Below are 21,594 nucleotides of genomic sequence, written 5' to 3' on the forward strand. Positions count from 1 at the left end.
CCTATCCCCCAAAATCTGGCCCCTGGAATGAGGACCTTCTTTAACTCCAGGCCCTGGGGGGCATTGCAGCCCTGACCAAGCCCTATCCAAGGCCCATCTCACAATTAAATTGGCAGGGGGACGGGACAGAGGCAGCAAGCACCGTCACAGGGGGCCTGCCCTCCCCTTTGCTAAGCCCCCCTCTCATAGGGGCATCCGGGTGCTGCCAGGAGTCCCTACCTGGGTTCCAGGGAGTTCTTGGCCTCACCCCTCTGTCGCGTTATCCTCTCCCTCCTGCCTCAGGCCATGGGGGAAAAGCAGGCAAGCTGTCCCAGCAGACCAGGTCCCACACAAGGACAAAGGGTCTGGGAACTGGTGACCCTCTCTTCCCTCACCCATGCTCCTTGCCGGATGTGGGGAAGCCCCAGGCAGCAAAGCTGCAAAGCCTGGGGGCCTCAGGCTCACAGTTCCCCAGGCATGGGAGGCACCAGTGTAAGAGCTGTTGGCAGGGCTGAGCCCAGAGCTCTGAGCCAGGCTGGACATAGCACCCTCAGGCTGCCCAAGCCAAGCAGAGGAGGACAGAAGGTGGACTGGGTTGGACAGGAAGGGGCTCATCCAGATGGGACTGATCCCCATCTCAGGGCCTTCCTGCACTCCCAGGGCACCTCCCACATGCCCCTTCTCCCCCACCCTGAAGCCAGGACCTCAGAGAACAAAGGGGATGCCTCCAGCAAAACCAGGGCTGCAAGGGACTGGGCTGAGACTCAGGGTAGGAACAGAGAGGGGAGAGCCCACCGGACTTGGCCCCACCCCTCCCCAAAGTGGAAGCCACCTGGAGGGACACGTTTGGGGCGGGGTGGTGCTCAGCCACCTCACAGAGGGTGGGGAGGGAGAACAGGACGCTCCCTCCTCACCTCCCTTTTCTCAGCTGGTTCCCACCTCCCACCGGCTGCCTAAGAATGAAAAGTGGGGCAGGAGGAGGTGAGAAACCCAAGCTGAAGACAGACAAAGGGAGGCCCCTAAAAGGTTCCAGAGTCCTCCATAGCCCCAACTCCCTCCTCTGCACTCTCCCCACCCCCATTTCCCTTTTCCTCCCTCTTGCTGGGCCGGAGCAGGAAAGGGGCTGCTCCCTGTTAGGGGAGGGAGCTGCTGCCCAGGCTGGAGGCTGTGGAGAAAACTGGTCCCAAACCGGCATCCACCAGCTGGCTGGTGCCTGCTGCTGGCCAGGGCTGCTTGGGGGGGATCTGGGATCTGTGGAGAGGTGCAGCCACCCGCTGAGCAAGAGGCTTACCCTCCAGGATGAATAGTGCTCAGAACAGGAGGGGACACGGGTGGGGGGGGCAGCAAGACTGGGACCCTAGCAGGTGCTCCTCCACAGCTACCCGTCCCAGCTAGCCAACCTGGAATTTGGTGGGGTGGGAGGAACGGGAAAGAAAGAATCTTCATTTCTGAGGCTTGAAGAGGGTCAGATCTGCGCCCCCAAAGGGAAATCTGGGTGGCGCCGGGGTGCCCCGCAGCCCCAGGAGGGCGCAGCCAGGCCAACGGCGGCCCTCACGGGAGCTCGCCGCGGGGCTGCCCGCTCGGGGATGGGCCTCGGCCGCCGAGCTCACCTGCATCTCGGGCGCACCGTCCGTCCGCTCGGCTCGGTCACCAATCGCATGTCTCCCCCGCCGGGCTTCAGCCCCTGCCCAGCCCCCTCCTCCGTCTCCTCCTCCCCGTTCGACACCTCCGCCCGGCAGTCCGCGCGCCCTCGCGGGGCTGTCTGTCCGTCTGTCTGCCCCACGCAGGTGGGAGCCGAGCCGGGGCCGGGGCTGGGGCAAGGGCGCGGGAGTGGGAAGGCGGGAGGCCGCGGCCCCGGCGGGCGGAGGGGCGGGCGCGCTCAGGACGTGCGACGCGGGCTCGGCGAGCCTGGTTCTGCGCCTCGGGCCGCCCTGGAGCCGCCGCCGCCGCCGCCACCGCCTCTGCCGCTGGGGCCGGGGTCGAGGCCGGGCGCGCTCCGCAGCGGGGCCGGGGCCAGGGCTGAGGCCGGCAGGCAGCGGCCCCGCATGCTGCTCGGAGCCCCGCGGCGGGAGAGGGGCCGGAGCGGCGCGGGTGGGGACTCCGCGCGCTCCCGGGGCCGGGGCCGGGACCCGCCGCCGCCGCTGCCGCCTGCGCTGTCGCCGGTCGCCCGCTCCGGCTCCCGCACCGACTGCCGCCCGGGCTCCGCGCTCTGCCGCGGCGCGGGGAGGGAGCGCGAGAAGCGAGGAGCGAGGAGCGAGGAGTGAGCCGGAGAGGGAGGAGGGACCGAGGGAGGGAGGGAGGGAGCGAGGAGCGGCGGGTGCCGGGCGGGGGAGGAGAAGGCGCGGCCGCAAAACCAAGGAGGGGGGGAGGTGAGGCAGGGGGCTCGTTTTCTTCCAGCCGAGGGGGCGGAGAGCGAAGAGCGCCCCAACCACTGCCCTGCACCGATGGGGCAGTGAAACTGGCAGTGGGGGACGCAGGCGAGGGGCGCGCCAGGCTCTTGCCGGCGCCGGGGAGCGCCAGGCCCGCACCGGCCGCGCCCCTCCGAGTCCTGGGCTCCGGGCGAATCCCGGGCCAGCCCGACCCAGGGGAGTCCGGGCTACGGTCCTCTCTGAGTGGGCACGCACCCTCTTGTGTGGCCACATGCGTGTGCACATGAATGTGTTCACACGTGTTAACCAGGGATACTGCACACTGCCCTGTGGACGGACACACGCACGTGACAGGGCAAGGCTCCCCACCCAGCCAGGGTTGTTTGGAGGACGGCGTGGGAAGGGTAAGGCCCGGAGCCTCTGTCCTGTCCCTCTTCTCCAAATGTACGCAAATCTCCGTAGGGCCCACGCCCTGGCGGCATTGGGGCCAGGCAGGTAGAGAGGGAAGCTGGGGGCGGGGTGTAAAGAGGAAGCCTCGCCAGTTCCGCGGCTTTACCCTAAGCGGGGTCTTGCCCCGCCCTTTGCAGCCCGGGTCCCCGCCCAACCCGGCTTCCCGTCCAGCAGAGGGCAGCAGGCCGCTACGGCCGGCTCTGGCCGCGGGCACGGCACCCACACACCAGCAGAGGGCAGTGCAGAGTCTCAGTCTGGGCATGGCTGTCCCTCACTTCGATACCAGGGATCCAGAGGATCCTGGGCTAGAGCCACGCACTTAGATGGGCCTAGAGAAAGCGATCTCTCTGATCTTCCTTAATCAGCTGATGCAGTGGATCCACTGGCCGGGGTGTCTTAGGGTGCAGAATGGACTACCGCCCTTACCATCTCATCTCCTTCTACGTCCCTTCATCTCCTGTAAGCCAGATGCCCTTTAACACTAAGTTAGTATGATTAGAACAAGCATCAGTGCTGACACCACCTGGCACGTCCAACCCTTCCCCACTATTGAGAGCGCATCCCATTAGCACATTAGCCCCCTGCCACCGGGAGCCCACAGGCGTAGGGGCTCTGGCAGGCAAAGAAGGAAGCTGAGGCTGGGGAAGAGGAGACTGGCCCAAGGTCCCTCGGTCTCGGAGACAAACCCCGGGATCCTACTCCCACCCCCGACCGCCCCCGCCCCTGCCCAACAGAGCCTGCCTGACATTCATTGCAGATACCTGCCTGGCATGGTGGGGCCACCAGTCTCCCCAGACCCCCAACACCATCTCCCATCTCCACTGTTCAGTCTCACACACACAGCCCGAAGAGTTGCACAGACCCTCTGCTCCAGCGAAACAGATTCTGGGTACTTCGCTGTCTCGCTGCCACACCACTGGTCTGGACAGTCCTGCCTGAAAAACCGTTCCCTGTGTCCATCCTTATCCTAGGCCTAGCTGGAGCCCCTCCCAGCAGGTGCGGATGCTGTTGCTGTGCACTCTACCTTCATCCTCCAACAAACCTCCGAGGAGGCGCTGTTGTTCTCCCGTGACGGAGAGAAGGAACCCGAGGCTCAGAGAGATTACATGGCTTGCCCGTGGTCACACAGCACCTAAAGCCTGGAATGGGAATTTGAATCGGCTTCCGGGGCTGAGTAAACCAGTAGGGGGCAGGCTTGGCAGAGGGACTTACAGGTGGGCGGGGAAGAGGGGAGGCGGCACAGGTGTCCTCGTCCCTTTCAAGAGCCCAGCGCAGGCGGTTCCCTGGTCCCTCAACTCTCTGCTGCCTGGACCCCCTTCCCAGACTCCCCAGCTCCCCCACCCCGGCTGCTGGTGAGTTACCCGTGAGCTCCCGCCCTCCCGCGCCGCCTCCTCCCACCAGCCCGACAGGAATAGACGCTCTCCAGCTCCTGCGTAAAGGCTCCGCCAGGCGCCCGGCGGGCGCGCAGACCCGCTGGGGGGCGGGAGCGGGGGCGGGGGCTATTCCTGGTGCGGCGACTGACGCAGGCACCGCGCGGCCACGGCATCTCCGCCCCCGACTCACCTGCTCCCAGCCTCAGTGATCTCGAAGGAGAAATGGGGGAGAGCCCACTGCCAAACCCCAGATGCTGGCTAAGGAAGTCGGCGGCGCCGGGGGCTGGGGCCTTCTGGGGCCCACAATTATCTCTTCGCGCCTTGAGGCAGCAGGGATGACCAAAGAGCTCTGTCTGGGAGGAACTGCCCCGCATCCTTATTTCTCCATTATACAGTATCCAGGCCGTTCCTCCTTGCCTGTCTCTCCAGAAGAAATGACTCCCTTATCTTACTTCGCCAATGGAAACAATGGGGTTGGGGAGGAGTTGGGGGAAGAATTTGGAGAAAAGTCCTTTTTGAGGGTCCAGCCTGGACCTGGTGAGAGTGTTGGCCTTGTTACTCCAAGACCCCATAAAAGGGTGAGGAGGCCTGTCACTGTGTCCTCCCCAGTCAGATGTCTCTGCATGAGCTATGAAACGGGCATCTCTCGGCTCCGGCTGGTGGGGTGGGCCCCAGCAGAGCCCTCTCAGGGATCCCAGAGCCATGGAGAATGTGAAACCTTGGAGGGGCCTGGCCCAAGGCTTGAATGACACAACCAGGGGATTGTACGCTTGAGCTACAGCTGAAGAATGTTCACCCACACTTTGAAGCCTCAGTCCTTGCTGGTCCACCTGCCTGGTGTGTCCTCTGCCCGGTTTCCACGGGTGCTTCAAGAGCAAACTAAGGCCATTCTCTTCCTGTCTTCCCTCCCCATACTAAAATGGCCTTAGAAGCAAGGCCCCAGTCTCCTCTATCTCTGTCCTCAGACTAGGAGCTCCCAAGAGCAGGCCTCAACCCACCTGTCTCACTGGAGGGCACATAGCAGATCCTGGCTTCAGAAAGAAAACTTAGCAAGTCCCAATAAAGCAGGAGCTGATGGCCCGAAGCAGCAGCCAGCCTGCAGTGGCCTGAGAACAGCAAAGCAGAGAGGCTGGCGCTCTCCTACCGCACAGATGAAAAACTGAGGCTCTGGGGAGAGCTGGTATCTTGTCCAAGTTCACTGTGTAAGAGGCAGAGCTGGACTTTGAAGCTCAGTGCGTCTGATGTCCCAGCCCAAGCCCTGCGCTCCCCCCAACTCTGGGCGGCTGAGGGTGCAGGAAGAGGGGCCAGGGCCCCCGGGGCCCAGGAAGGAATGGGTGGCACACGCAGGGCTACCCATGTTCCTGCTCTGTGCCTGCTTCCAGCCCAGCAGCCCGCAGATGATTATTTCTGAAGCCACTTGAAATTAATGACAGCTCTAAAATGGCTGGGACATTGGGGTCATGGCTGAGACCTCTAATTAGCAAGAAAAACGGAGACCAGGGTCTAGGGAGGTGGCGGGGGGCGCTGTGGAGGTGGGGGGGTGCTGGGCAGGCCACATGGGGCGTGGAGCAGGGGTGGGGAACAGGTTGGAGCCAGGATCCAGCAGGAGGTCCCTGTGGAGCTGGTGGACCCCATGTTCCAACTGATACTGCAAATTTGATTCTGAGTGCTCTGAATAACTTGCTGTGTGACCTTGAGGGGCCGCCGCCCCTCCCTGGGGAAATTGCCCCAGCCAAGCAATAAGGGCTTGGTTGGGATGGGGAGTGCGCCCCCACCTAGATAGCCAAGAGGGGGCTCCTTCAAGGCTTCTGAGTTCCTAGGAAGCTGAAGCCTGGGAGCTGGGGGCATTGCAGCCTCCAGGAGCAGCAGAAGCCCCATACTCACCTCTGGCTACGGCAGCCCTCTATGCTGGGGCTGCTGGGCTGCGGGTATAATGAAGTCGGAAAGACACAGGCTGGAGTGAAGTGGATCAGCACGTGGCAGAAAATCCATAGGTCAGGGCCCTGCACTGGTGCAGCTGTGGAGGGGGGCAGGATATGGGGGGCTTCTGAAGGAGCTGGCAGAGAAGTCCCTGTAAGAGGTGGGCCTGGAGCTGTGGCCAGGGTTAGGACCTTCTTGCCCCCTCGGAAGCCCCTCCTTGAGCCAGAAGGGACCTGGGGATGCCAGGGTCCCAGTAAGGCTTGTTAAAGAGGGTCAGGCCCAGGAACCTATAAGGAAAAAGACACTCATCCATGTGCACCCCAGCTCCTGGCCTCCATGTCCTACATGGGGCAGCCGGCCCAGGGAAGGACACTGGGGCTCTCAGCTCAAAGGAACCCTGCACATAGCACATGTGGAGATATGCTGATCAATGTGGAGGGACAACACTGTGGCCAAAGCTGAGGCCAAGACTCCAAGGGCAGAGGCGCAGAAAGCCACCACCACTTCCTTAGGGTGTCCTCTTACCTGGTGATCCCCCAGCTCAGGCATGTCTTGTCACTGACAGCTTTCTCAGACTCTCAATCCATTTTCTCCCACCCTTCCCCTCTTCCCTTTCAATTCAGGGCTCTGTGTGGCCCCCTCTTTCCAGAAGCCTACTCTGAGCACCTCAGTCTCCTACTCTGTATCCTTGGTTACCTCTCTGGGCCTCAGTGTCCTCCTTTGGAAGATGGAATAAAAGTAGAACCTGTTTCATGGGGGATGATGTGAGGATCTCATGACTTAAAAAAATATATATATATATATCCAATACTTGATGCTGGGCCTGGCACACAATAGGTGCTTGATAAATGCGGGCACACAGTAGGTACTTGATAAATGGTTATTATACTGTTATGGTTGTTCTCTGTTCCCTGCCCCCCACCCCTAGCCCTTCCTCTGTGAAGACAGGGGTTGACTCTAAGGTTCTTTTCAGCGTTCCCAATAGGAGAAGCCTCGACTAAGTTCTTTGAGAATCAGGAACACCCTGAAGGCAGGGATTGATCTTGTGTCTCCTCTGGTTTCTGCAGAGCCCACAGCCCTGATTCCAGAGCAGCTGATGTGTGCAAATTAAACTCAACTGAAATCCACTAATCAGGAAGGACCAGTAGGTTTCCCCGAGAGGAGGGGGGCCCAGGCCATGGGGGCAGGGACACTTAAGTCCTCAACTCTCACTTCCCCTTATCTTGGGGCCTTGGTCACCCACGCCTCCACTGGAAATGTTCCAGCATCCGTGACATTCCCTTAACTAGCAGCAACGTAGGCAGCAGCCTCCACTACTTGGAGTCGCACTGAGAACTGGGGGGAACCAAAAGGCTCCTGGAGGACCCAGGGCAGGAGCCCTTACTCAGCCCAGCCACACAGTCCTGCTGGGTTGGGTGCCTGGTTCCTGCATCCATAAGAGATGAGAGGCAGGGAATCTGTCTGGGGCCTGTAAAGGGGCTCGTCAGCCCTGCCCACCCCAAAGTCCCTCCTGATGTTCCTGACCTTGCAGTTAAGACCTAAGAAGTGTGCATTCCACTAAAAACGACCCTCCAAAACCACAAAAACACCCAAATGATTAAACTGAAAGCAAAAACAAAGAAGCAAATATAAAAGGCAGTTTGTAAAAAGGGACCACTCCCTGGCTCTTTGGGGATCTGGGCTCCAGGCTTGGCAGAGCAGCTTCTCCTGAGAGCCTGGGCTTGGCTGTCCCCATGGATCATGTCAGGGGGCACTTGAGCTAATGTGTGCAAACAGGCAGCACTATTAGCAAATCCATTCATTAAGCGCTTGTCTTGAGTTCCGTTGTGCAGCAGTCTTGTTTATTAACTTAAGTCGGAACCTGTTATTAAGTCAAAGGCAGAGGGTGGCGGCTCGGAAGGTGTCTAGCCTTATTGCTGAGCAGTCCTGAGTTCCAGTTCTGGCTCTATCTCTAAGCGCTGTGTGACCCTGAGAAAGTCTCTGAGCCTCAGTTGCCCTGGGATAGGCAGCTCCCGAAGACGACTCCCAATGGGTCCCTACTTTCTGGCATCTCCCCCACTGCATGCAATCCCCTCCCCTTGAGCGTGGGCCAGGCTAATGGAATCACTTCTAACAGAGAGAATCCGATAGGCTATCAGAGACGAGCTTTCATCTTGGGGACTCTCTCTCCATCACTTGCTTGTTCACTATGACACATAGCAGATGCAGTATTATTATTAGCCACCCTGTTGAGAAGCCCACATGGAAGGGAACTGATGTCTAACCAGCACCCCGCGAGGCCCTGACACTTGCCAATACCCACAGGAGTAAACATGGACCCAGACCCTACCCAATCCAAGCCTTGAGATGCCTGAGGCTCTGGCTGACACCCGACGGTAGGCTTGTGAGAGACCTGGAGCCGGACGCCTCACGCTAAGCTTCACTTACAGAACCTGTAAGATAACACAAATTTGTCTTTTCAAGCCACTAAGTTTCAGGGTGATTTGTTATGCAGCCATAGATAACTAACTCATACATACTCCATCTGTGAGATGGGCAAAAAACGTCTTTCTCCCAGCGTGGCTGAGATAATGCGGGCCAGGTACCTGCTGCTGGTCAGGGTGAGAAACAGCATAGCAACTTGGCAGGAAAACGTTTGTTCTAGTGAGGAACTGGAGACACCCTGCATGCCCATCACCAGAACGGTGTATAAACACAGAGTGCATGATCACACAGCCCTAAAGAGGGACATGCTGGAGCTCCACGCATCAGCTGGGTGATCCCACAAACACAAGGTCGAGGGAGAAAAAAGAACCAAAGCTACATATAAGATGGTACCACCAATATAAGTCTAAAAGCAAGCCCCAAACCTTATAAATTGTGCATGGATACCTACATATACAGGCAAAGTCTAAAAACATGCATAAGAATGACCAGTACCGATTCCAGGGGAGTGCTCCCACTGGACAGAGTGAAAAGGGAAGAGTTAGAGGCAGGCCTACCCGGAACCCCACACTCTGAGGGGCTCACTGTGAGTAGGCTCCACGGTTCTAAGCAACACATTTTGTCCTCTCAACAATCCCATGGGTCTATTCTATTATTCTTTCTTCTTATAGAGGAGGACTTTGAGGCACAGGGTTTCCAGGGAGAACTTCCTGGACCTTCAAGCCCAGTGGCAGGCCAAGGCTAGGTTCCTCACTCTGCCACATCCTCGGCGGAGCCACAATACCTCCCCGACCTCATTCTATTCTTCGGTAGCATGGGAGGGACTGGTCATCTTCCCCCTTCCTAGGTGTGGACTGAGATGCCGGGAGTCTTGATTCATCCTTCTGGAATATTTGTAGGGCTCCCATGAGCCAACCTGAGGCCACACAAGGAGGTGTGAACAAGAGAAGGTGTGACTAAGAGGATTCAATTCAACACGATTCAGTTCAATTCATTGACTCATTTCCCAGACAGACGATGGTTGAAGTTAAGGAGTATTGTTTGTGCACCTATGACACATTTGGCCTTGCATTCGGTGCTTTTATAAACCATGTCACATAAGCCTCAACCCCACCCAGCAAAGTAGGGACAGTTGTCATCTCTATGCGCCCCCTTCCATGATCAATATGGTCAATGAAGAAATGACCAGCAGCCTCCCCAGGTTACACAGCAGAGCTGAGATTATCATAACTGGCCCTCCCTCCATTCTGACCTGCCCTCTGTCTGGTGCTGGGAGCACAGACAGAGGGTCCAGGCTTTGCTGTCCTTTGGGGATTCCAACCCAGCCAAGAAGAATTTGGAGGAGTTTTGGGGAGAAGGAGGTGCGTGGTGGGAGCAACCAAGACGGGTTTCCTGGAGGGGAAGGGGCAGGTGATTCAGTGGGCTCACTGGTGGCGAGGGAGGTGGGGGATCCATCCATCCATCCATTCATTCCTTCACTCAACAAATATTCGATACAGCTTTCTCTGGGCCCCAAAGAGCCCACAGTCTAGTGTGCAAGACTTAATGGACTGCGATGCTTAGAGACGAGGAGAGCATGGGAAGACTCACGCACAGGAGTCAGGATGGATCTCTGGGAGGTGGAAATCCAGAGGCTAAGTAGGAGTCAACCAATGGAGTGTGGGGGATGGTGTCTGAGCAGAGAGAACAGCAGGTGCAGAGGCCTGACCCCTGGATGGTGAGGACAGACAGCTGGACCCCTGCATAGGCTCAGCCCTGTAGGGCAGGCCGGGCCCTGCTCCAGAGGGACTAAGAGCAGGGGAGTTCAAACTATCACAGTGCATGTAATTATGTGCAAAAATGAAGGCTAGCTCCTTAATAATTGATGGTGGGAGAGAGTAAACATCGGCAGAGGCACCCGGCTGCATCGCCCTGTCCCGTCTGGCTGGGACCCAGGGCGGCCGCCTGGCCACTAATATGCCCATAAATTATTGAAGTTATAAAAAAGGAAGCAGGTGTCATGTCGCACCCATAAACAGCTTGTTAGCTAAGACTAACAAAGGGGCGGCTGGCCGCCAGGCAGGGGCTCCCTAGCATCCCGCCTGCTTCCAGAGGAATATGGATGAGGGTAGGGTAGAGAGGGCCTGAGAGGCTGGCTGGCCCGGGTCCCCACCTCCTCCCCACCCAGACCCTCCTGGGGAGTCAGGCGGTACCGAGGAGGTCCACAGATGGAAAGAGCCAGAACCGGACCCGCGAGCTCTCCCTCACTGTGGTGGGCACGCAGAGGCCGGATAAACCCGCATGGAGGGCGTTACAGGAGCCTGAAGAGCTCTGGGGCCTGCCCGGCCTGATGTGCGAGGCCAGTGCTGTGGAGAACTGGGGGCTGGACCCAGAGACACATGGTGCACATCCCAGGGAAGTCACTTGCTGCTTGTGACCTTGAGCAAGTCACCTACCCTCTCTGAGCTGCTCTCCGTTCATGCCACCTGGGGATAGTCGTGCCTACCTGGGAGATTAGGAGGGTCCCGGGAGTTTGTGGTGTGATATTCCTGATGCATAAGGCACTTCCCCAGCCCCCCAATCTCATAGGAGCTCCTAATTAGATCAGGCTTAATGAGGCTTCCTTCTGTTGGGCTCTCTTTCCGCTCCATTAAGGCTGGCGTCCAGGATGTTAGTAGAAAGGAGAGAAAGCTGAGGAGGGGGGAAGGTGTCCAGCTGCCAGGGCTTGGTCCACCCCAGGCTCCACCAAACACGGGGTGTCCCCACCCACCGGGGAGCAGAGGAGGAAGGCAGAGGTAGGGCTGCCAACAGAGAGAGGCCTCACCGGGCATGGGGAGGGAAAGACAGGATGGAGGGAAACACCGGCATTTGGGGTCCTTGGTGATGAAGAGCTTGGCACCCCACTGTCTCTCAGGCTGAGGATCTTCGGTCTCTGGGATACTTCCTTCAGGGACGAGGAACCGGGCTGCCCGATTTGGGCACTTAGGCACCCCTGGTGTGTTCAGCTCTGCCAAAGGCCACACAGGGCAAAGGGGAGGCAGTCCAGGCCTCGGAAGGCACCCCTTTCCCTAAACAGGCAGCCAGCTCACCCACAACCTGCTGGAGGCTACACAGGGAGCAGGGCTGGGCACATCACCCAGGTTTGGGTGGCCAACAGGCTCCTCTCTCCAGTCCTGAAATATCCCCCACTGATACCTAAGTTCTGGAAGTGGTTTTCTTCTCCCAGAGGAAAGATGGGAATCCTGGAAGTTCTTAAGCACTGCACTTTGGGCTGGGCCTCTCCTCTGGGGGTCCTCTCTGCACCTCTTATCTTCTCTTAGGCAGCCTCGGTCTGTCCCACGGCAGCCTGTCCTGCACATGGATGGAGAGGCCACACAGGTCACTGCTGGATCCCAGAGCTTCAGCCTCCTGCTTCTCCCCACAGCAGCTGGACTCCATCCCAGGAGGAGGTGGGGAGATTCTCACGCCCCGTGCTCGGTGTCATGTTGTGACAACTGGGACAAGTGCTCTGACAGCCACCTTGGTGTGGCATTCCTAGGAGCTCTCTTCCTGCCCAAGAGTTCCCAGTCCTTGGCACCTGCCTGCCCATCACCTGCCCAGCGGGGTAGGGGGCAGCTGGGGCGGGTGCCTGCGGTGGTCGGCAGATGGCCTGGGCAGTGAGGGATGGAGGCGTCTCAGAAGGCTGTTCTTGGGACTGGGTGCTCACTCGGAGCCCTAAGGATACCTCCCTCCTCTGAGAGGGGACACCACTTGCCCAGGATTACATAGGTCATATGTGGGGCAGCTGGAACATGTCTGTCAGGTTTCCGGTTTCCAAGACTACACCAAACTGAATGGCTGCAGGGTACGGGGTGGGGGGAGCGTGCAGAAGGTGCAGGGACAAGACTACTGGCTGCTACAAAGACCCAAGCAGGAGACCGGGTTTGGGGGATGAACTGGTCAGGTCAGGCCATGGCCCCTCATGGCCCCCAAAATTCAGCATCAGCCCTTCTCTGACCCCTTGAGGGTCTATCTCTTCCTGTCTCCCTCTCTCCTTCCATCTCTTCAACTTACTTTCCTTCACTCAGAGGGCCAGGGAGATAAGGCAAGCTAGACCCCTGGACTGGGTAACAAGTGGCCCTGACCAGGCCCTCTGGATGGTGCTGGAAGCTGAGAAGGAATGGGGAGCAGGAAGGCTGCCTGCCCTGGATCCGGTGGGAGAACAGGGCTTTCTGGGGGTTCAGGGAAGAACCATAATTCTGGGCATAGGACAACCTCAAAGGCAGGAAGGGCCCTCTGTCCCCCCTTAATTGGGTCACATCTTAGTAAGGGCTGACGGAACTCTCAGCAGTGGTGAGGTTACATGGAGGGGTGAGAGGCTCATGGAGGCGTGTGGAAGGTATGCAAAGAGGAAAGCCCAGGACCCTCAGGTCCCCAGGGCTCCTTTGGGGCCTCCTCTGGCTGTGTGGCCTACATTGTCTTTCCTGCTGTTCTTGGACATGCCACCCTGCCAGTCACAGCACAAGGAGCAGGGAGGGCAAGTCCTGAAGGTGGCTCCCCCAAGCTCCATGGTCTAAGGTTTGTACCCCGTGAGGAGTCACAGCGCTGGCCCTGAGGCAGCAGGCCAAGGGAAAATCTCAGGCAGAGACTTAGGGGACAGTGTCCTTCCTGAGAGCTTGGTGCCACCCCCAGGCAAGGTTTTGGCCCTCCCACTTCATCTCCCTCTAGTATGGGGCTGGGTGGGGGGGATATCTGCAAACGGAAATGAGTGAGTGTGATACGTGGGAGAATCTTCTGGAATATGGACTCCTCTGGTTAAGGCACTTGGGCAAGCCCCTTCACCTGCTCCAAAGAGTGGTGAGGAATTACTGAGCTAATCCTTTCAGAGCCCTGGGAATTGGGCCCTGCATACACTTAGCCCTCTAGAGGACAAGCCATTGAGATCACGAGTTTAGTAGGTACAGTGGTGTCTGCTTTGTGTGTGTGTCCAATTTTTGTGGTTGTTGTCAAAATATCACTGTGTTGTGCTAGACATCTGTGCTGTGTGCCTCCCAGTTAAACATGACGTGCTAGGGTTCGGTGGCCTTAGCGGGACTCTTCTGTATCTCCCTCCCTTCTCCAAGGCTCATCAGTGCAAACAGAAGACCCAAGGCCTCATTCAGGGTTCCGAGCTACCCTGGGGCAGCAACTGGGGTCTGTATATGGGCAGTGCCTTCCCTCTCTATCCCTTTTCTGCCCATGCTGTCCTAGAAGCCCAGGAGGCCAGGTTGGTGGTGGGGAGGTGTACACTAGTTCCTGGGGTCCCCGGGGCAGGCCTGAGTATCTATCTGCTCCTTCAGGGCCCACCTGTTTGGGGCATTTCTGTTTCCTAGGAAATGAGGTTGACATGAGTAGAAGTGTGAATGACAGCAGGAGGGCAAGAGAGAAGCTGGCCCATGCACCCTGAGAGGCCAGGAAATGGGCTCTGGAGCAGGGCTGAGCCAAGAGCAGGCTGAGCCCTGGACAGCTTCTCACTGGCCATTCTTGCAGCCAGTGGACACAGCAGTGGCTCCCTCAGTCCCTCCAGCAACACATGTAGAAGGTGCTGCTCTGCCCATCTCACAGATGACAAAACGGAGGCTTGGAAAGGTAAGGTGACTCACCCTACTGAAGCCAGAACCAGCAGCCAGGTCCGACCTTGGTGACAGTTCTAGAGATGCAGGGTCAGATGTGCCATGGGGTGAGTGACCGGAGGCTAGGGCTGGCAGCCTGAGGTGGAGAGATCTGGAAGGCAGACAATGGGAGAGCCCCCACACTCTCAAACTGCAACATAGACATTCAGGCAGTGTGTTCACACCACCTGCTGGGGCGCGAAAACCAGCCATGAACACCTGCAGTGTCTGGTGGCTCATCAGTGGGGACAGAGGCCAGGTGTGCCTTCAGGAAACTTCCCCGTGACTCAGACTCATTGACCTCCTTGCACATACCCGGACACTCCTCCCCACCGCACACACCCCTGGAACTCACTTGCCCGGGAGCCACAAAGACAGCGGGGTGGAGAAAACCACCCACCCACTCCCCAAATCAGGGGGCTGAGGGGTCTGGAAGGAAGGAGCCTGGCCACCCAGCTTGCAGAGACTTCCCATGTCACAGCCCAGGAAGCTGGGGCCAGACAGTGTCCCCAGGGCATACAATGGGGTGGGCAGGTTGGGGTGGAATGGAGGTCTGGCTCCTTCTCACCACCTCATTTTTTGTCATCAGCCCATCTCTCTCCACCCGTGAACTCGGCAGGAATATCTTCACATTCAGTGAGCGTGCTGGAGGTTGGGGGAAGGGAGGCATGCTCCTGCACCTAGCCTGGCTAAAGAGAAATGCCCATAATGTCTGAAGTGTGGGAAGCACCGTGAGAAAATCCAGGCCCACCACGCTGGCCTTCCCCTCCCCAGGCAGTCTGGCCCCCCACATTCCCCGGGCTGCCACCTCGGTGAGCCCACAGCTGCACGCCGGCCCTCACTTTGTGCCGGTGCGTGTCTTACTGGTCCCACGGGAAAGCTGGCTCCGGACCTACTTTAGAAAGGCTGGTGGCCCCTCCTTTAGCCAAAGGTTAGCCTTGGGAACTGAAGAATAAAGCGAAGCCGAGTGAAAGGCCTTGCTGACATTTCTCCCCTTGCCGTGGAGACTATCAGCCTTACTCAGGTGCGGAAGAAGAGAGAGCCCCGGAAAGGAAGATTCCAAAAAACCCCCACTGATACCTCTATGGCCTAGGGGAGCCAGTGAAGGAGTGAGAGCATGAGCAGGCCTCCGGTTTCCCCATCTGTAAAGTGAGACAGCACCACCCAGCCAGCCAGCTTCAAGCAAGCACAACAGCATGAGAGGGTGGTGAAGGGTCTTTGGCAAGAGGCTGCTGGGGGTGTGACAGGGAGGACCCTCAGCTGCAGAGGGGCAGACACACCTATGGCCCCCACAGTCAGTAAAGGCACCAACTGCTCCTGCATGGCTCTAGCTGCTTGTCAGGGAAGTGTCTGCGGCCCTGAAGGGGCTCCACCCAAACACCCAGCCCCCACCCCAGCCCGCCCTACACCAGCTTGCAGGAGGACCCCAGTGTGAAACAGAGGGGCCAACCACCATGGGCACACATGCTGCCACACTCTGGTTCTGTCCCCAGTGCCCTGCTGTCATGGCAACCAAGAGAGCAGAACCGGGGGTGTGGATGGGGAAGGAGGAGAGGGGTGAGAGGAATGGGCTGTGGATCACGATTCCTCAAGAGGGCTAAGCTTTCCTTCCCTCCTCTTTGAGCCCCCAGATCTGTGTGCGGGTGGAGCAGGGCAGGAACCACACGCAGGAGAGCCAGTCCAGAGGCCAGCCAGCCCTCTCTCCCAGGAGCAGATGTGACAGAACAGAAACGTGCGTTCGGGGCAGGATTCAAGGGCCTGTCCCTGGCGTGGACGTCTCTATGCTGAGCCTGCCATGATTGCTCTCCCATCTCCTTCCACCAGCCTGAAGTCCCCGCAGGAAAGATTTCCTCCACTGGGCCTCAGACAGCCCTGTCCCCAGAAGCCCCCCAAGATGGATAGGGACTTTGACAGCCTTAAGTGCCTGGCCTAGGATTAGCTGATGGGCCATGGAGGGTGTGTTCCTCTAAACGTGGCCCCAAAGGGAGCCACAGACCCTGGGGAAAAATAAAAATGCCTGACACTTCCTAAGCATTACTCAGGGCCCTCCCATACTCTAGACATGAACTTGTTCCATACTCCCAATAGCAAAACGAAGAAAGCACTGTTAGCATTCCACTTTACAGGTGAGAGAACAGAGGCCCAGAGAGGCACAGAGACTCACCCAAGGTCACAGAGAAGTCAGTGGCAAAACTGGGACTGGCCCTCTGGGTACATTCTAGCTGAAGAGTGTGGAGGTGCAGGGAGGGCGCCCGGCTGGTTGGGTGTAGGGTAAGGGACTTAGGACTTGTGTAGTCTAACTGCCTATTTTATAGATGTTGGTTCTGAAGCCAGGGGACACTTTCCCTGGTGGCCTCCCTGGGTGGGAGTCTAGGGACAGGCGAATGGCCTGCTGAGAACCCAAGGCCCCCAAAAGCTCTCAGACCAGGCACTGCAATGGTCCCCAGGCTGTCTTGCCCCTGGCAGAAGGCACTAGAAAGCCAGAGCTGAAAGGGATCTGGTCCATCTGCCAGAGCACAGGCCAGTGAGGAGGCAGGCCCAGCTTACAAGAGGGTCTGAACAAGGTGGGTAGGCATCAGAGCAGGAAGGGAGGAGAGATGAACCCTGGGGGGGTGGGAATCCCAGGGGTCTCCCTAGAGCAGGCAGTCTTCTAGGACTGGTAAAGTCCTGACATGCAGAGGGGAACAGACTTTCTAGGAGAAAGGAACAGAAGGTACAAGGTGCAGAGGCTGGACAGAGTGGGGTCCGTACAAGGCCCACGAAGAGGCCACAGTTGTCCAGTGTGGGGTCAGCGTCAGTATATGCCAGAGGCCAAGTGGGAGCCCGGAAATTCCTCTCCAAGGCCTCCCTCCCAGCGCTGAGGCCAGCGTTTAACCCACTGCTGAGATGCCTTCTATAAGGCCCAGGGGCCTGAGATTGGGCCAGGAAGACTCACAAATGCACCCAATGTTAACTCTCACAGATGGCTTCTTTAGTCAGCCCTGCCTTTGAACCCGGGTTCGAGTGTGCAGCTCAGAGCAGGCGCTGGGTCAAGGGCAGGCATGCTAGATGTTGCAAGCCTAGCACGGGGCTGGTAAAACCTGGGTGTCCTCTGTGCCGCCACACCCCATGTCTGTCTTTTCCCTGTCTGCTTTGCCCTTCCCTCCCCGTGCCCCACCCTTCTTTCCTTATGTTTTCCTATCATTGTTCCTTGGTTTTATTTTCAGCTTTCAGCACTTTTCCTGAAAGGGAACAGCTGGGCTGCTGGAGTCACACAGGAAATATTTTTTTGACTACTTTGCAGATTCCCCTTCTTTATGAAAACTGACACCACCATTGCTAACTGATGGACAGACAGGGAGCAATTTATTTCCTTGCTTCCTTCTTCCCTCCCTCTCTGTCCTAGGATATCTAGGAAACACAGGGCCAATGGACAGCAGATGGGGGAGGGGATGGGAAGCTGGGAGGACTTTGGTATCAGGTGGCAGCTGGGGCTCCCAGTAGCACCATTAACCCCACTTTACAGGTGACGAGACTGAGCCCCGAGATCACCCAGATACGATAATAATTGCAATATTAACGCTAGCCATAAAGCTAGCACATAAGGACCACTTGCTCTGTGCCAGGCACCGTGCTGGACACTTCACGTGCAATGAACCTTCTGAAGCAGACACACCACTGGCCCTGTTGTATAGAGGGGAAAACTGAGGCTCACAGAAGGGCAGTCCCTAGCGCCAGGCCACACACTTGGGCCAGGAGAGCCAGAATGCCAGCCATGCAACCACAGATGTGGCCATTCCCCAGACGCACCCCTCCCCCCAACTCTAGCTGGCTGGAAAGTGGGAGAACCAAGACTTGAACCCACGTTTAAGCTATTCTCATTCTAAGGCTGGGTTCTATGTCCAACCATAGTTGATCGCTATTGCAGAGAGAACATTAAATGGCAATTCTAATCACAGGATGACCCACCTGATCCTGACCCTGACCTTGATTTCTGAGGCCAAGGGGTACAGAGCTCCTGGCCCCTGGGGATTTGCTGTCAAGTGACAATCACAGGGAGGCCAATTTGATGTGTCTCTGGCACGTAAGCATGGGCACAGCATGTGCACGGATGTGACAGAAGACCTGAGGCTCTCGGCGACTGCCACGGAGGACAGAAGTGAGGGGGAAGAGGAGGAAGTGAGATTTCAGGATAATCTTAAAAGTGAAAAAAAAATTATTACGTGTCAAAAGGAGTCGGGAGGCTTAAATGGCTCCCAGGTGGGACACAGAATAAAACAGACTTCGCTGTTATTTTCTGATGGTCTCCATGCAGGGAAACTGGTGAGGGTCGCCATAGCAACCCCAGGCATCCGGCAGGGGGTGGCCAGCCCCGAAGCTCTGTCTGGGTGGAGCTGGGCCAGCCAGCGCCTCAGGCCCCACAGGGTCTTGTCCTGGGCCACCAGCTCCTCCTGCCCTAGAAGTCACCACGATGGGGAGAGGACAGGCTGGAGTTGCCTGCCAGGTGGGGGGCCTGGCAACTGCATCTGAACACAAAACGTCTCAGGGCGGGGATGGGGTGAGGGGAAGGGCTGGGGGTTGTCGGAAGTAGTAAGCGAGTCCTGCAGGGTGGGCACAAGGCACAGAGTCCAAGCATGGTCACACAGACAGCAGGATGAGGATGGTGGGGGGGTGGGCATGCGGAAGGAAGGTCCCAGAGCTGGTGTGGACCAGGCACCGCGCAGAAGCCGGAGGCTCCCACGCTGCCCCAAGTCTGTGTTAATGGAGGGCAAGTAGACATTTTAGAGGCTGAGTCTAGAGTGAATTTGGCCTCACTGGGAGGCTTCAGAGGCAGGGGAGAGGTAGGAGAGGAACGTGGAAAAGGAAAACACCAACTGGGGACAAGTAGCTACGGCCGACTTATGCATCTGGGTCCACACATCGAGGCCACTTTTGATGGAAAACTGAACAGGGCAGGGGAGGAAGAGAGAGTCCTCCATTTGTGGAAGGAGAACAGGGAGCTCATACCCTCTTTCACTGTGTGACTTTAGTACCTGACACTCAATACCCGCTTTCTGAATAAAAGAATGGATGGCAGAAGACTGAATGAATACTGTTTAGAAAGCTACGTGGAAGCTCTAAGGAGACACCTTCTCTGTGATCATTTGCAGGCTGGTATTCCAAGATTGGAACCGCTAAAGAAACCAAACCCACTGGACAGTCTGCCTGTCTCGGCTGGTAGAGCACGAGACTCTTGATCTTGGGGTTATGGGTTCAAATCCCCACATTGGGTGTACAGATTACTAAAAATAAATAAATAAATAAATAAATAAACAAACAAACAAACAAACAAACAAACTTAAAAAAGAAAATAAAAGGAGCCAAACCGAGCTAAAATGCAAATGAGGAAGTGGCTAGACCTAGAAGCCAGAGTAATCTTCACACGGTGGGGGGCGGGGGTGGGGGGGTGCGGTGCCGAGGCACGCCCAGAGCTTCCCACAACCACTATCTGGAAAATGAAATGTGCTAACAGTTCCTTCTTAAGGCCAAATGCTAAAAGCCCAAATTTGTATCCAGTAGTGACTGATAATAATCAGTTTCTACCAAGAAAGTACCACATCGTACCTAGGTGTGTAGAGCTCTCTCAGTCGTGCTCTGACTTAATGAGCAATGTTTCGGGAGCCCACGCTAGCCTCCTGCTTGAAGCCACACTTGATCTCAACAGCTGCAGAGGCAGAACAAGCACGGACAAACTTGAGGGCCCCCGCTGGAGGAGCAAGGGCAGCACAAGGGTCTACAGACTGGGGGGCAGAGTCATGGCCGGCTCCTTGCCCCGGCCAACTGCCACACTCTCACTTCCTGGGGAAAGATGCCCTATGGAATGTGGGGGCGTGGGGTCCCTGAGTCTCAGGGAGCCTGGGCTGATGGCTGAGCAACGGTGGCCTCGGGAAACGCCTCAAACTTGAGAAGTCAAGGAAAGCCATGGAGTGGGAAACCGAGCATCGCTTCCCATTCAGGCCAGAACACTGCCCCATCTATTTGCCAAGGAGATGTCCCCCTGATGAAGGCCATGGGGCTCCGAAAAAGCAGGTACAGATATACCGTGGAGTCAAACAAGGTAAGCAGATGTCATAGACCCACCGGCTTTGGTCAAATCTTGCCTTCTCTGTGTATCAGTGAATCAGTGGGACAGAGCAGCCCTCCCAGGGCCATTGTGAGGATCCAATAAGACGAAAGCTAGCAAAGTGTTTCATTAGTGGTAAAGTGCCAAAAAGAGTTACTACTGTTCTTCTTGCCGTTATTGATTCACCAGGGAGAGAGGTCCCTTCCCATAGGCCCCAGGGGCGGGGGGCTCAGAAGGCTCTCTGGACTTTCCCGCAACATCCTTCCTCTGCACAATGAAATCCTGGCTGACAGCTCGTCTGTCCTTCTGAACAATCCCAACTGCTCTTGCCTGCAGCTGCTGCTGGAAAAAGTGATTCTGCGTGCGGGCGTGCGCGCACATGCACGTGCATGTGTGTGTCGCCACTAGAACATGGAAATCACATTTCCCCATGTCAGTATATCTTCCAGGTCACGTCTGTCACTCATACTATTCCAGACACACCCCGCCTCCAAGCCATTGTTCCTGCTGTTCTCCACCTGCAACCTGCTGCCCATCCTGGCCCAGCTATGTGGTTCAGGGTCCAGCTCCAATTCCTCCTTCACCAGGAAGTCCTCCTGGATTTCTCCAGCTCAGTGGTGATCAATGGTGGGACCGAAGGGGAGAAGGTGGGAAATTGGGCTCAACCTACAGCCTCTCTGGTCTGTGCCATGGCTGGTGACCAGTGAGCCTCCTTGAAGGGAGTGTGCCTCGCCACACCACCTGGTCTTCGCCAACTACTGCAAGGCAGGGCGGGGTCTCACAGGCCTGCTGAGTGCAGAATGAGGGATAGTAGATGATAAGGCCCTTTCCCCCACACTCACCACCTCACTTTGGGAAGGGGGAATGCTGGCCGGTAAAGAAGGTATCAGAACCCTTCTGTTAGGGTTGGAGATGGGGACTCGGGCCAGTCTCTTAGTGGGGGGAGACTGACAGCCAATAGGGGAAGGGACTTGCCCAAGGATGCACAGCCTTGTGTGGCTGTAGACTCAAGTGACCCAAGTCCTAAGTTACTGTCCCTGCCTGCTGTCCCTTACCCTTTCCACCTCCCCAGGCGCTGTTTACTCATCTTTGGTTCGCACATCTTGGACTCTAGGGCTGACCTGCAGTTTCCAGCCAGGAAGGATGGCATCTTCCAGAGGGATGAGGGAAGGTGCTGAGTGAGAGGCGGGGTCCCAGCCTGATGGGCCACCCGGACCACCCCGGGCCCTCTTGGTGTAGAACAGAACATTTGTTGAACAGAATTGAATTTACTGTTCGATTGCAGGAGATGTAATTTGATCTGGGTCTTATGAAACCCTTAATAAAGTCAAGGTATTACTGGTATCTGCTGCTTTTTTTCATTTGTTAAAAGCAGCACTGGGAGGCGG

The 21,594-nt window shown here is 57.3% G+C and overlaps 1 protein-coding gene across 6 annotated transcripts in view; it reads right to left on the reverse strand.

The window, feature by feature from the left end:
- LINGO1 (leucine rich repeat and Ig domain containing 1) overlaps positions 1–21,594 on the reverse strand; it is a 191,868-nt gene that overhangs the window by 15,384 nt on the left and 154,890 nt on the right. Inside the window, exon 1 of one of the 6 annotated variants that reach the window (XM_047738957.1) lies at positions 3,823–3,847. The exons of 4 other annotated variants lie outside the window; for them this stretch is intronic. In XM_047738957.1, the coding sequence (XP_047594913.1) occupies positions 3,823–3,828 (6 nt within the window). In that variant the 5' untranslated portion in view covers positions 3,829–3,847. Of the gene's footprint in view, positions 1–1,589; positions 2,151–3,822; positions 3,848–21,594 lie in introns of those variants that run through there. One more of the 6 variants, XM_047738956.1, reaches the window with a different exon arrangement.

The sequence above is a fragment of the Lutra lutra genome, chromosome 7, assembly GCF_902655055.1.
Source record: "Lutra lutra chromosome 7, mLutLut1.2, whole genome shotgun sequence".
In the NCBI taxonomy this organism is placed as follows: domain Eukaryota; kingdom Metazoa; phylum Chordata; class Mammalia; order Carnivora; family Mustelidae; genus Lutra; species Lutra lutra.